We start from the raw sequence: 14,713 nt of genomic DNA on the forward strand, positions 1-14,713 counted from the left end.
TAAAGTTTGATAGACTGTAGTTCTTACTTCTGAGTGTCAGTACGTGGATGTCTTTGAGTATAAACAATGAACCTCGTCTTGTTTTTCAGCTTGCAGTTTGATCCAGCACCTCGTAGAGGTGAGCCACATGTCACTCGTCGTACCCCAGACTACTTCCTGTAATGAAATTTTAAACTTGTACAGTATTGCCATGAACCATTTATTGACCTAATGGAAACGGGAAGAGCAACAGTAACTCCAGAGTGTCAGAAAATAGTTAACATTCAAAAAACTTGTTTTCACACGGACCAAAAGATGTGCCATATAAAAATGCAAAGCCTCTTGTCACCAACACCATTGCATGCTGAAGCGACACTGTTGGTCAAGAAGCCAGTTTCTGGCATAGCGCTATTTGTAGTTACTTTTTGCTTTCTCTGAGAGACTGCAGATAATAAGATGTAAACATTAACACCTCGTGAATACGATTTAACTTCCATTTAGCGATAGCTTTACTCAGCATGACTGTAGATAAGGATAGCAGCAAACAATCATTGGCGCTTAATGAACATTTTTAAAAATAGGTACCAAGCCTTCCCTCTACTTGTGAGTTTTGAAATTGTTTTGTTTATTTTCAGGGATACTGTTTAATTTAATTGTATGATTTGTCTGCACTCAGTTTATTCCCTTCTCAAATCTCAGCCCCATGTTGTTCTTTGTTATTGTCGGAACCTGGTGAGTTCTGAACAGAAATGTTCCCCTCCTGTAAGACGATGTTACTGCACAGGAACACTGCAGTGTTTTTCATAATAAACTTACGAACTAAGAACTGAGAATGTCACATTTTAATTGTATCAGTGGGCAAGACTGGTGCTGTTCAAAGATAAATTAATAAACTTTAGAATTTGTAGAATTGTAAGTAAACAAAAATAAAACTCAAGGCCACTGCACAACCTCTCTGGTAACTTTTTGACATTGTCCAAATGAGCTTCAGGATTTATTTGTATAACCTGTAGTACCGTTTGTCACATTGCTGGTGTGCTTTGAACTTGCCTCTAAGAAAGGAAATCTGTTGCTTCGGCGAGATCTAATTGTTAAACTATGTAACATCAGAGTTAAGGTTTTAGGATTTGTTTAAAGTGGCATGTTTTCAGGTAGAGCTTAAATGTGTCTACTTAGTGTAGTTCCTGGTTATAAATACTATATTGTTATGTATATTTAAGAGTTACATGAACTTTTAAAAATAGGTGACACATTGATAAGTTCTTAACAAATATTTGTACATTGCCTGTGGAGTCATGTGATCTTGATGTCTTAGAAAGCTGTTAAAGTGTTAGCCTGTGTTAACTCTTTAAGTGATAATCGGTGAAAGCAAATAGAAAGCGGTTGTTGGATCATCATTTAGTGTTGTGTACATTTACCCAAAGGTAAGTGGCATTTGAAGTGCCAGGGCTCGACATTTAATGAATTTTTCCCCTTACTCTTTAAATAGGATTAGAAGTTCTGTGTGAACTAATCCTTGATTTTTTTAAGCTGTCAGGGTACACTCAGAGCACTAATCATTACTTGTGTGAGTATAGTTAATAAACATTTCCTTGCTTTATATTGTGTTGAATTTGGAGCCAATAGAGAAATTACATTTCTTTTTTTTAAGAAGCATGAGGAAAATGTACATATACACAATTTTGAAGTGTGTGTGTATATAGTTGAAGTAAATTTTCTTGAATGGTCCACTTTCTCTTCAGTCTAATTGATAGCATTGTGCTTATGGAGATAATTGTCTAAAGCAAAACACCTTTTGTTTTTCTCCGTATCTCCCTTTCTCTATTTTATTCTTTTCTGCTTTTATAAGAAATATATATGCACGGACTGGGAATTTAGCTCAGTGGTTCTGCCACCTGCCTTGCAAGCGCAAGGTTCCAAATTCAAGCCCCAGTACGCGCGCACGCGCGCGCGCACACACACACACACACACATTCACTCTCCTTGCCTTGCCACTTTATGCACTTTCTTCTGAGTGAACAAATAGCGTATTTGTGTGCAGTAGTTTTAATCCAGTGCCCAGGTAGTCTAGACACCAAACAGCTGTTTTTCAGTTCTTGTGATACTACATTTGACTCTAAAGAAATTCATACTTTGTAACTGACATGAGATGCTGTCATCCAGGTGTAAATCCTTGTATCTTGTGGGTACTAGAATGGGACTTGTGGCAGGAATCGCATGGTTTTGTGTTTAGTACCTTATCTGTATATAAAATGAGTAAGGAAAATGATAAGTGTGGTAATTTCCTGTAAAAATGTATAATTATGATTGAAACCACTAAGTTAAGTGATGTTGATTTCTCATTTAGTAAAAAAAAGAAATGGAATTTTCACTTTAAAAGCTGCTTGCTCTAAGGACACAGGGTAGTCACAAAGTGCGCTGGGCTGGAGGTTTAGCTTAGAATGTTTGCCTAGCATCACACACACACACAGCACTCTGAGTACTTTAGACTAAGGGCTTGCAGAAGTTTGCTTTGTAACTGAATGAATTTTTAGAGTGATGTGCTTATTTCTTGTGTTGAGTATTTTAAGCAACTGGTTTTTTACATTGTGTTTATTTTTTAACACATAAAAATTGTATGTATTCATGAGGTGCCTTGTAATGTTTCAGTACATGTATACATTGTGTAATGTTTAAATCAGGTTAAGCATATCTTCCCTGGGGCCAGGGATGTAGCTCAGTGGCGCTTCACGTGCCTAGCAAGCACAAGGTCCTGAGTTCGATCCCTGCTACCTTCCCCCCCAAATCTTGCCTCAAGCATTTATCACCTCTCTATGACAAAAACTTCCAAAATCCTTCCTTCTGGCTTTTTTGAAATACAGAATACATGGTTGCCCACAATTACCTTACTGTGCAGTAGTGCACCAGAACTTCTTCCTTCTATCTAACCATAACTTAGTAGCCGTTGGCCAACCTTTTCCCATGCCTCCCCAGCACAAATGATTTAAATATTAAATATTTAAATATTAAAACATTTGTTGATTGTAGAAGATGTGCTTTAGGTGGAAGTTTAGCATGCCAGTATTTTTCACAGTGAGTTGGCTTAGAAAAACGACAGTTATTTCTTTGGTTCTTAGTCTTCATCCTTTTAGAGATCCTAATCTAAATTATTTGGAGGAAGACCCAGGTGTAGGCATCTAGGCAGATTATTCCAATTCATATCTCGGGTTAAGAAGCACTCCTTGTTGCCCACATGTAGATTTAAGGGAACTGAGTTACATGGTAATGAGTGGTAGTTTGTAGGCTTCAGTAAATGAAAATGTATTATATGGCTCTTAACTTTGTTGTTTAGTACTGACTATCCTGTGTGAGGCCTGACTTCAACCCGTTTATGCTGAAGATTGCAGTTTTGTTTTTTGGGTTTTCTTTTTTTTTAGTTGGGTCTCACTGTGTATTTCAGGCTGGCCTTAAAATCACTAGCCCAGGCTGGCTTCGAACTTGAAGCGATCCCCCTGTCCCCAAAAGCTGGGATTATAGGTGTGTACCGCCACGCCTGGCAGTTTTTAATTTTTTGCATGAAATTCATACATGTTGCTTAGAAAAATTTAAGGGACAAAAATTTGAAGAGAAAAAAAATTTTTGAAGAGAAAATGTTGTTACGGGCACTTCAGAAATGGAATACAGGCATTGAAGGGTTATCACCTTCAGGATGGGGCCATAATTTGTGCATTTCGCTGCCGGATGTCTTGAATCACTAGTGGTTCAGTGGTTCAAGCCAGCAGGAATGTGTTACAAGTGTGTTCTAGAAGTGGGTTGAAATTTAGTAATGCACTGTTTTGAGGTGGTTTCTGGTCCCATGAACCAAAGCTGCTTTTCATTAAAGCCTTAATTTGTTCTCACATAATTGACCATTTCCAGCCTGTATATAATTTTTTTTAACTTGAGTTTTGTTTTTTTTCTTCATAGTTGCACCTTTATTTTACTGAATAACCTTTGTCAGACTTGATGTATTTGGGCATACCTGATGGTCCCATATTTGTTTCAATTATAGTTTAAGCTTCATGTCTTAGGACTGTGTTGCTTATGCTTTTTGTCACATATGTTAATTCCACAAATATTCCTATCTATACAAATGGTGGTCACTATAACAGCACAGTTGGCTTGCAGGCATTGCTACCCTGGTAAATAGGTTAAAATGTTTATCATCTGGTGTGTAAACTTGAGGGGGAAAATGAGGGCTATGTTTGAGTTTAAAAGTTGAACATAAAAAGATAAGAGGTAAAAGAGGAAGTGATTATAGTCAATGATCCAGTGCTGAAAAGTGGCCATACTTTTGTTTTTAATGAAAAACACAAACCCGGAGCTCATGGCTGGAGCTGAATCTTGAATGGTTCGTGTTCTCACAAGGCTTGGGAAAAGCAGCTGGGCGCTTCTCTGCCTACCGTGCTGAATGCAACCAACCACTGCTTGACGCTTATTTTTACTGTTCTTAGAATTTCTTGAAATAGCATCCACCATTGTGTACAGTCTCCTCAACCAGCCATCCAGAGTATTGCCAGTAGAAACACGTGGTCTCTATCATATACATTCTTTCAAGAGATGATCTAGCAGATTTATGTTTTTTGTGTCTTTTCTTGTGCTAGGGATTGGACCTAGGGCCTCACTCATGCTGTGTAAGCCCTCCACCACTCCGTTATGACCTAGTCCTAGCAGATCTTTCTTTACTGCTGGACTTAAAATGATAAGCTACAGCTTCCAGCAACTGAAATTCCCGTTGATGAAAGTCAGAGGTGATAGAGAATTGGAGTGCTTCTTGCTCTGAAGCACACTAGGAAGACCAAAGTGAAAGATCTAAAGCAGTTGGAAATACAGCCTTACGTGCCTCTGCTTGTAGCGTTGATAACCTGATCTTCAGGGACACTGGGCTGATTGGGTTTCAGGCTTTTCAGAGCTTCCAGAACTGTTGTAATGTTCACAGTGGAACCTGGGGATCAGACATGAGGCCCGGTAGTCAGGCTTTGTAGCCTTGGTCACATGTGAGCCTTAAGATCAGGTACGTCCAGGTTTCTCAGGAAAAAGCTGGGTTTTAAGGGATCGTGGAATTCACCTGTGGAATCTGGAGGGTATGCTTTGAGTTCAGCCTGCCCTTCTGGCAGTAGTCTTTCCCGCAGCAGTGGGATCTGTATGTTAGATGCAGCCGGCAGAGGTGAGGGGAGGAGAAGCTCTGTAATAAATACATTTGGTCCTCAGCATTCTTTGGATAAATATTTTAATTTCATCCTTTCTGTGATCTGACTAAAGGCAAATCTAATACCTAGTCTACTTCCTGAAAGCTATACTGGAATTTGATGGTAGAATAAAGGCCGAAGAAAGGTAGATAATTGAAATACAGGTCAGAATTTTGGGGATGGCACTGTTGGTGGCTCCTATGACCTCTAGAAAGGTCAAGGTGCTGTGAGACCTCATAGGGCCCCTTTGCCTACTAACAGCACTGTATTTGGCCCTTAATTTTAGTGGCTTTGGGTTTCTTTAGAACAGATTTTAGTTGCTGCTTTGTAGGCCTTAGTTTTTCTAACTCCACCCTAGAACCTAGGGTTATTAACTGGTGAAATATACCACATGAAGAATCGAACATGCTGTTGAGTCCAGCCTGCCTTTCCAAGTAGTCTAGAAATCAGAAGCTGGAGTTTTTATTGGAAGTAGAGCTGGGAATATGAGCAGGTGATTTGTGGATTTTATCTGTTGAGGTACGTACTTATTTCTAATTTTTAATTGATTTGTGGATTTCCAAGTTGGCATTTCCACTGTCAGCCTGAGTGGCTGATAGCCTACAACATGTGGTATGTTAAAAATGTGCAGAGGGCCGGGGATTTAGCTCAGGGGTTTTGCTGCAACTTTGAGCCTAGCCTAGGCAACTCAGCCAGACTTTGTCTTAGGGCAGTGATGGCAAACCTTTTGGAGATGAGTGCCCAAACTGCAACCCCAAACCCACTTTCTTACTGCAAAGTGCCAATGCTGCAATTAAACTTGAACACTGAATTCTTAGTTTAGAAAAAATAATGCATAGATGAACATCTTTTATCTTAAAATACATGTGCCATAGATTCGCCACCTCTGGGGTTAAGAGTTTTTAAAAGGGGTGGAGGGGCTGGGGATTTAGCTCAGTGGTGCCACCGCCTGTCTCCCAAGCTCAAGGTCCTGAGTGCAATCCCTGGTACCAAAAAAAGAAAAAAGGGATGGAGATAATAGGTCAGTAGTAGTTCACTTGCCTAGGATGTGCAAGGCCCAGGGCTCAATCCCCACGAACACAAATACACAGTAAAAGTAAAGTGATTTGTGGCTTCTGGAAATACGTAAACTTGATGTTATGATCCTCTTGGGTCTAGAGAAAGTGACCTGTGTTAGTGATGGCTGCTTCAGGAAGCCAAGGGTGGCTGGCCCTTTGGGAAGGGGGGTGTGGAGGTTTGCATGCTGGGCCTTTTAAAGTGTTGGCCTAAGTCAAGTATCTTGTTCTTAGAATTCATGCTGTGACCTGTGTCTTTGTTACTTCAGTCAGATTGTAAAAATAATTGCTGAGTCTGAGTAGGAAAATGACTCAGCCTTGCTACCATTGCCGAACTTTTGTTTCCAAAAATAATAGAATGTTGGGCTGGGGATTTAGCTCAGTGGTTCCACCGCCTGCCTCGAAAGCGCAAGGTCCCAGGTTTGATCGGGGTACCAAAACAAAAAAATAGTAATAATAATAGAATGTTTACAGTGGACCTAGGTTGACATTGGAAAGGAAAACCTGTGGTATCTCTAGGAGAGGTATTTATAGAATGGGGTACCCCTTCTCCAACTTTATATCTAAGTGAAATCGTCCCTTTTCCTCCTGAAAACCCAGTTTGGGAATACAGTACTCTTGTAGCTGAAGAATGACTTGAATTTTTAGTTTCTGATAAACTTGATTTTTTACAAGATTCTTGGCAATTAGTTAGCTGCTTATGCTGACAAAGATAGTAGTAAAATCTCATGGTTACCCTTCATTACCCTCCCTCTGAAGATCTCTACTTTGGGATCTTCAGGAGGAGTCGGAAGCCTTGACTTGTTTTTGGTGCCAAGTTAACCACTCCCTAATTCTGATAGAGACGACCCCACAGATGCCCATCTCTGATCTGTACATGTGCTCAGCCTTTGGGAAATTTAGCTTTTTCTACTTTTAAAGTACATACTTATAGTAAAATCAAGCAATAGAGGTTCAGATTTTTAAAAAAAGGTTACCTACCTTCTGGCTCACTCCTGTGAGAATCTCAGTGGTTGTGGATACCTCACAGTTCGGGCAGCACAAACAAGTGTGGCTGTTGGGTGGCTTGGGCCATGGAGTCCCCTCAGGAGCGCTGTGTACACTGCCCCTGGGAGCAGCTCCTGTACCGACGTGTGAGTACCGTGTGTGTAGACTATGGCTCACGTTGCTGCAGACACTTCTGCACATGCTTTTGCTTTTTTTTTTTTTCCTTTTAGCTTAACATCTTAAGCTTATTGTGTCAGCCAGTTTGTGCTTAAGCTTTTCACAAGTAATAGCAGTGAATTGGTAAAAATATACTGGATCTCTGAGGTTATTAAGTCATTTGTTAAGTGAGGCCCAACTAAGTTAATTCACCAGTTTGTCCCTGTGAGGCCGTGAACAGGTGCTGCTTCAACATAGGCTGGCCAGTTGGCTTGTTTGGCAAGGACTTTGGGGTTTCCCAGGAAGCAGAACTCTGAATTCTCACACCAGGATGGCTGATCACCCTGGTACCTCACAGGTGCAGGAAGTCTTTCCCACCCTCACTAACCTGATAGAATGCAGGCTCTGCTTTGGCTCTGAGTTGGGGTCAGGTAGGGGAGTCAGCACTAAAGTCTATGACTGGAAGCTCTTGATTCCTAACATTCCAAGTCTTGTACACTCTTGTTTTTCTGAGCATTTCAAGGCTTTTCAAATCAATGCAAAGGATAGAAAATGTTGGTCTAAAGGAGAGTCAGAGGCAGGAATAAAGTGACATACAGGAAGGAGAAAAGCAAGGGTATGTGTTGCAGGGTGAGGGATATGGGATTCTAGGAAGAGGACTTAGTTCTCTGGGCCAGGGCCTAACAAGGAGCTGCTGCCACCTGGCGGGGGGGCCACAGCAAGTGAGTCTGGCAAGAGCACATGTTGCCATGAAGAAAGAGTATTGCTCCTGGCCCCAGGCACGTTGACCTCAAGTCATTTCAGCTTTGTGGTTTCTTCATTTGCATCTCTGTCAGCCAGGAGTCTTACAAAAAAAAAGTAACAGCCTTTAAAACAGCAAAAAGAAGGAACTGGATTCAAACATGCAACAGCTACTCAGTGCCTGTTAGGTACCAGGTGGCGTTCAGTTCCGAGCATGTGCGTAAGGCAGCGTCCTTGTGAAGCTTACATGCATGGGAGATAAGCACAAAAGAGGGACTAATAGGCCATGAAGGAAAACAGGATAGGAGGCAAGGAGGTCGAGAGAAAACGTGTGCTTTGTAGGACAGTGCTGACTGACCTAATGTCCCTAGAGATACCTGTCGCCAGCTGCCGGGGGTGGGAGTTCTTGTGCAGTGCCAGAAGCTGTTGGGGAAGAGCTTGTCCTGGTCTAGGCAGAGATTCCTTGACCAGAGCCTGTTGCCTACACTTGAACAGTAGAACCTGGCTAGGGAGATGGACACAACTGTACGAATTTGGACTCACAAATGCCAGAGGGACCATGGGTTCTATCAGACAGTCCCCTACACTTCTAAAATTCCTTCTCGGGCTTCAGAAGGACTGATTGTGTCACAGTCTTTTCTCAAATTCCCAACACCTCCCCTCTGTACACTGGACACTGAAGACCTCACCTGTTAGTACTTCAAAGTGAGTCAGGCATGGTGCTGCACACCTGGAATCCCGGCACTTGGGAGGCTGAGGCAGGAGGACTGCTGTGAGTTTAGTCCTATCAGCATACTAACTGCACTGTATCTTCAGTTCTAGAAACACCTGAGTGTGTGTGCCGCTTTTTCTTTGCTCCTCTTAGCAAACTCAAAAGAATATATGTATTCTGTCCATTTTCTCATACTGCATTCTTTCCTCAACTCTGTTTCGTTGGTATCAAGGTGACTGTCACATTGCCAAGTAAATTTTTTGGCTTGAAATTAGAGATAGCATTTGAAATGACTGCCCAACCCTTCTTGGCCTTGGCTAAGATACGAGCAGCGCCAGAACAAGTTCCTGGGAATAGTTTCTTTTCTTGAGTGCCACTGTACTACCTATCTTCATGACTGCAGCTCCTCTGCGTCCGTGATCTCGCCCCATCCTGTATCCACTGAAGAGCTCCAGTTTATATCCCTAGGCCAGCTTCTCCCCGAGCTCGAGCTCCGTATGGAGCTGCTAATGTGGCACCTGGGTCTGGCGTGTCCGTCCGGGTTCCCGATCTCCCATGAACCTCCTGGTGTTTCCGATCAGGAGCTTACACCGCTCGCCCACTTTGCCTCGGCAGCAGCTCCATCCTTCGCATGCGGTGCAGCAGCTGCACCGCAGTACAGCTTCTTGGCATCTCCGCTGTCCCTTTCCCCGCAGCCCAGTCTTCACGCGGTCACGTGACTGTACACCGTAGGCGACTGCCGGTCCGCTGACCTCCTTCCCCACAGGCCACGAGGCTCTTCACGATTTGTGCACCTGCTTCTCTGCCTCCAGCCCTTCCCTCTCCCCCTGGAGCACCAGCGATGGTGGTCTGGCTAGTCTCGATGTGCCGGCCTCATTCTTCCAGGCTTCGGACACAGCCTTGCGCGTTTCGTGTCTCCGAGGCCAGTGTCTCCCTTCCCCGGCCTCTGCTTAATGAACTGCCCTCCTCTCAACTTCCACACCGATTTTCTTCTTAGTATTTTCCCCGCTAACATCCTCACGTCTCAGGTTCAGCTCTGCTCTGCTCTTCCCCTCTCTCGTTTACCACAGTCTACAGAGTGGCAGGGAGAAGGTGCTAGGTGGACACCACGATTGGTGTAGTCCGCGCCGGCAGCTCGCTGGGCCTGGACTTGAGGTTCTCCTGGAGAAACTCGGGCCACTTTTCAGAGCCGCCGGCCCTCTAGAGGGCTGGAGCCGGTTCCCAGGCCACACCGCGGCCTTCAGGCCAAGCTGCACGGGGATTCGACCTCTTGTGGCGACCTCAGAGTCCGGTCGGTGCGAGGCCAGGCCAGGCCAGGCCAGGAGCACAAGCCCGGAAGAGGGCAGGCTTCGGGAGACGCATTCCTAACCGCACCCTGGCCCTCTGGCACCACCTGCTGGCTAGAGCCAGTCAGTGCCAGTAGCTCTTAGAGCTTGGCCGGGACGATCCAAGAACACGGTCTTTACCTATACCCGGCGTGGCCGCTCCGAGCACGTGGGGGTGCCCACACCTCCCCATAGTCTTTCACTTTGGGGGAGGGGTGGAAAAGAATGAGGGCCGTTCTCTGACTTAATCTGCAGTGAGTTAGCCAGCCCTAGGTTCAAATCCCATCTCCCCCCTGGGCTTGACCCCTCCAATCCAGCCTGGGCCCCAGGGGAGCCTGGCCTCTGGTGGAGTGGGGTGCACATGTGGGTCAGGGAGCTTTCTCCTCCACCACTTGCGTGTGGACACTATTTCCACCTTGAACCGCCACAGCAGCTTTCCGAGGATGGGATCAGGCCCCGCGGGCATTGCCCTGGCAGGCTCCCTGGTGGTAAGATTCTGTAGCTTTGTCTGGGGTCAGAGTCCCAAGGATGGCAACTCGGACTGTGGGCAGAAGCGTCCTCTCTGGTGCAGGGAGCTTGCAGGAGTTCCTGCCTTCCCTTGAAACACTTCCCACCGTTTCACCAGCACTGCTGTGCGTGGTCGCAGCCACAAGAAGGACAGGCTGCAGGGGCCCCAAGTTCCCTCAGGAATTGCCACTGGGACCACGCTAAGATCAGCATGTGATGTGCATTACCACGTCACTTTGTCCTCTGTTCATGAGTTGTGATTTGCATGCAGGATGCAAATAATTGTAGCTTAGTGAATTTTATATGCGCATATGCTATCAAGATAGTGTCCAGCATCTCAGAGACTTGAGGCGTCATTGCCACTTGTTAAAGGTAACCATTATTGTCTTCCCTCACCCTGAATTAGTCATTGCCTGGGGTTTGCGGGGGAGCTTTAAGTGGATTCACTTAAGTACTCTTGTATGCAGCTGCTTTCGTTCAACATTGTGAGACTCCCACATTAGAGTTTATATCAGTAATTTCTTTTTTCACTGTTGTGTAGTATACCATAACAGAGTCTTTATTTTTACTGTTGATGGATTTGTTATTTCTAATTTTCACTGTAAGGATGTTAAACTTTTTTTTTTTTAGATAGGATCTCTCTGCTGCCCAGGCTGACCTCAAACTCACAAACGTCCTGCCTCTGCCTCCCAAGTAACTGGGAGCACAGGCACATGTCTCCGTACCCAGCTGCTGCTGTGGGGCTTGGATGTGACTCGAGTGTGTCCCGCCAAGAGTTCGTGCCCTGGAAGTTTGGTGGTGGCAGGTGGTAGATACTTCCTGGGGCTCCTTACCTCTTAACGTTGCCTAGGTGCAAGGTGACTAGGTCAGGGAGGCACTGGCCTTGGATGGGATTGAGGAACTCATCCACAGGAGAGGGAGTTAGTTCCTGGGAAGGAGAAGCTTGTTATAAAGCAAGGACCCCTCAAAGGTGTGGCCCTTCTCCACCTGGCCTGTTCCCTTACCATTTCTCTGCCATGCTGTGATGCAGCAAAGGAGACCCTTACCGAGACCATAGCACCATGCTCTTTGTGTTCTCCAGGGATCACAGTCATGACCCAAGTAAACGGCTTTACATTATAAAGTACCCAACCACAGGCATTTTGTTTGTTTGTGTTGGTACCGGGGATCGAACTCGGGTCCTTGCGCTTGCACAGCAGGCGGTGAAACCACTGAGCTAAATCCCCAGGCCTATGGGCGTTTTGTTATAGCAAGAAAAATGGGCTAATAGAGCTGCCACAAATATTCTTAAAATTATCTCTTGGTGGACATAAACACTTCTCTCTTCCTTCCCTCCTTGGCTTCCTTCCTTCCTTCCTTCCTTCCTTGCGTGTGCGCGCGCGTGTGTGTGTGTGTGTGTGTGTGTGTGTGTGTGTGTTAGTTACTGAGAACTGAACCCAGAGCCTTTGCACTGAGTTAGATCCCCAGTCCTTTATTTTTTATTTTGAGATAGGGTTTCACTAAGTTGCCAGGGCTGAGTTTGAGCTTGAGATCCTCCTGCCTCAGCCTCCTGGAGTGCTGGGATTACAGGCATGCACCACTACACCTGGCTCAGCAGTTGTTTCTGCTGGGTATACATCCAGAATTGCACTTGTTGAACCATTGTGTATGTTTAGCTTAGTAGATACTGCCAATTTTCTGAAGTGTGCCAAGTTATACTCCCATAAACAATGTATGAGGGCTGGGGATGTAGCTCAGTGGTGCTGCACCTGCCTGGCAAGCGCAAGGTCCCGAGTTAGATCCTGGTACTCAAAAAAAAAGTATGAATGTTCCCTTTCCATATTCTTGCCAACATTTGATATTGTCATGCATTTAAATTTAGCCATATGGTGACTAAAAATAATTGTCATAAAATTCCTGTGATGTCTCATTGTTATAAAGCTCCAACTTACAAGAAGACTGAGGCTCAGCAAGGAGAAGCCGCCTATTCCAGATAACATGAGATGCTGGCATCAAGGAGGGTTAGGGGTATTTTTTCTGGTACTGGGGATTGAACCAAGGGCCTTTGCACTGAGCTGCATCCCCAGCCCCCTTTTTATTTTTAAATTGCCCAGACTGGGCTCAGACAATCCTTCTGCCTCAGCCTCCCAGAATGCTGGGGTTACGGGAATGTGCCACCAGGCACAGCTTGTAGGAAATTTAAAGTCAGAATGCTTGGACTTGGGTGTACCAAGATAGTAGCTCTTTTTTTCTGCTTTCCACAGCATGTACTTCCATTGGTAGCAGAACCATAGCCAGGTCACTTCCTGGTGAATTCAGTTAAGTCAGTGCAGGATCGGTCATTTGAGGGGTCCATGCCGTCAAGTTGACCCTCCACATCTACCCCATGTCACAGGCACAAAGATTCTTCGGTACTTATGTGGTCATGGCATGGAGTGGGAGGGCAGGGGATGAAGGCTGTCGGGTCTGTGGCCGTTAGGGACTCACACAGCCCTCACCCTGCCAGTAGAACTCATCACCTCCTCAGTCACTTTCTCATTGCTGGGACACAGTGCCTGACACCAACTAGTTAAAGGGGGACAGATTTATTTTGGTTCATGTGTTTTAGATGTTTCAGTCCATAGTCAGCTGAAACAGTCCGTGGCAGAAACAGTATGGCAGAAGGGGCTCTCAGCTAAGCTGCTCACTTCCACTGGGCCGGAAGAAGACAGTGAAGGAAGGAGCTGGGAGGGTGAAAAGCCCTTCCAGGTCATGCTCACAGTGCTCTGTCTTTTCCGACCAGATCCCCACCTTCTGACAGCAACCCTGCTATGGCGCCGCCATAATCCAGCCACCTTACAAAAGCCCTACCTCGGAGCACACGAGGCTCTGGGTGGCATCTAAAAATAAACCATAACATCCTTCCTTCCATCCTTCCCGCTGTGTTCACAGGGGTCTGCATCTGTGGCAGGTCGCTGGCTCAGACGGGGGTGGGGGGGTGTCATTGCTTCAGTGGCCCTTCCTGCCCATCTCCACTCTCTCTCAGAGCAGGTCCTCGGGACTTACAGGATCATGAGGCTCCCTGGGGGCCTCATGTGGCGACCAGATGGGAAGAAGGAGGCCTAACTGGCCTGCTCGGAGATCCCTGAGGAGAGAGAGGGCATGTGAGCGTGCTCACACGCTGCAGGGGAAGTAAGAACACCTGAGGTTGAGGTGTTCACCCGGAGAAGCACCGTGGAGGGCGGAGACAGACAGATGAGGCCTGTGGAACTCTAATGGCTCCTGCCCGAGTCTGAGCGAATAAAGCCAACATGCACCAGGCACTTGAGGCTCTATGTGGAAGGGAGACATGAGCCCCCTGATTTTAACCTGTTTCTGTGTCTCTTTTTTTTAGTACCGGGGATTGAACTCGGGACCTTGTGCTTGCGAGGCAGGCAGTGGAATCATGTGTCTCATTTTTCATTTTCATCACCGCTTGGTCAGGTTCGAGCTTGTAGGCTGGCCCCTACACCCTCATACGTGAAGCGTGAGCCAGAGACGCTCCAGGCCCCTGCCTAGGCCCTCTTACCCGCCATTTCTCCTTGACCACACCATACTTTTTCACCATGGAAGATGATTCAGACTTTTCCACAGACCAGTGGACAGTTTTCTCCACTGTCAGAGTCATAAAACTATGTGCAGGGCCTTGTATCCCCCCATGGCTGTGTTGAGTGGATTGGGGAGCGAAGGGAGAGAACCTCTTCTCAAACAGTGACTGACGGCGATGCTCCCCTCTGTTCTTCCCAGTGTTCTTTCCATATTCTTCCTCCTCCAGCCTTTTGGAAAAGTGGCTCTGACATCATCACACTAATTCCCAACAGAGAGAGGCACGGCTCAGAGGTGAAGCAACTCAGCGAAGATTGTGACGGTGCCAGCCATCACTAGTCGAACAGTACCTGAGAGGAGGGGAAAGGATGAAAGAAAAAACCTCTGAGGAAAAGAAAAAGGAGACAGAGGCGGAGGAGAGACCCCTCTTCCCACTTTATTGCCCTTTATATACCTTTTCCATAACCCCCAACCCCTCCTCAGCACATAATTCGGGCGACT

The 14,713-nt window shown here is 45.6% G+C and overlaps 1 protein-coding gene and 1 long non-coding RNA gene across 2 annotated transcripts in view; one reads left to right on the forward strand and one right to left on the reverse strand.

Annotated features, from left to right (window-relative positions):
* The window catches only part of Ppp2ca (protein phosphatase 2 catalytic subunit alpha), a 21,348-nt gene extending 20,543 nt beyond the window's left edge, over window positions 1–805 (forward strand). The window contains exon 7 of the mRNA XM_004836578.4: window positions 90–805. Coding sequence (XP_004836635.1) covers window positions 90–162 — 73 coding nt within the window. The 3' untranslated portion in view covers window positions 163–805. The remainder of the gene's footprint in view (window positions 1–89) is intronic.
* LOC147823007 (uncharacterized) lies at window positions 90–10,196 on the reverse strand. The gene is made up of 2 exons (XR_015444857.1): window positions 7,223–10,196; window positions 90–5,182 (listed from the first exon to the last, which is right to left on the reverse strand). It is a non-coding gene; the product is annotated as an uncharacterized LOC147823007 (long non-coding RNA).
* Between the last annotated feature and the right edge of the window lie 4,517 nt (window positions 10,197–14,713).

This window comes from Heterocephalus glaber, unplaced genomic scaffold (assembly GCF_053883595.1).
Source record: "Heterocephalus glaber isolate CG9 unplaced genomic scaffold, H.glaber_assembly_v1.0 deba00001606, whole genome shotgun sequence".
In the NCBI taxonomy this organism is placed as follows: Eukaryota; Metazoa; Chordata; class Mammalia; order Rodentia; family Bathyergidae; genus Heterocephalus; species Heterocephalus glaber.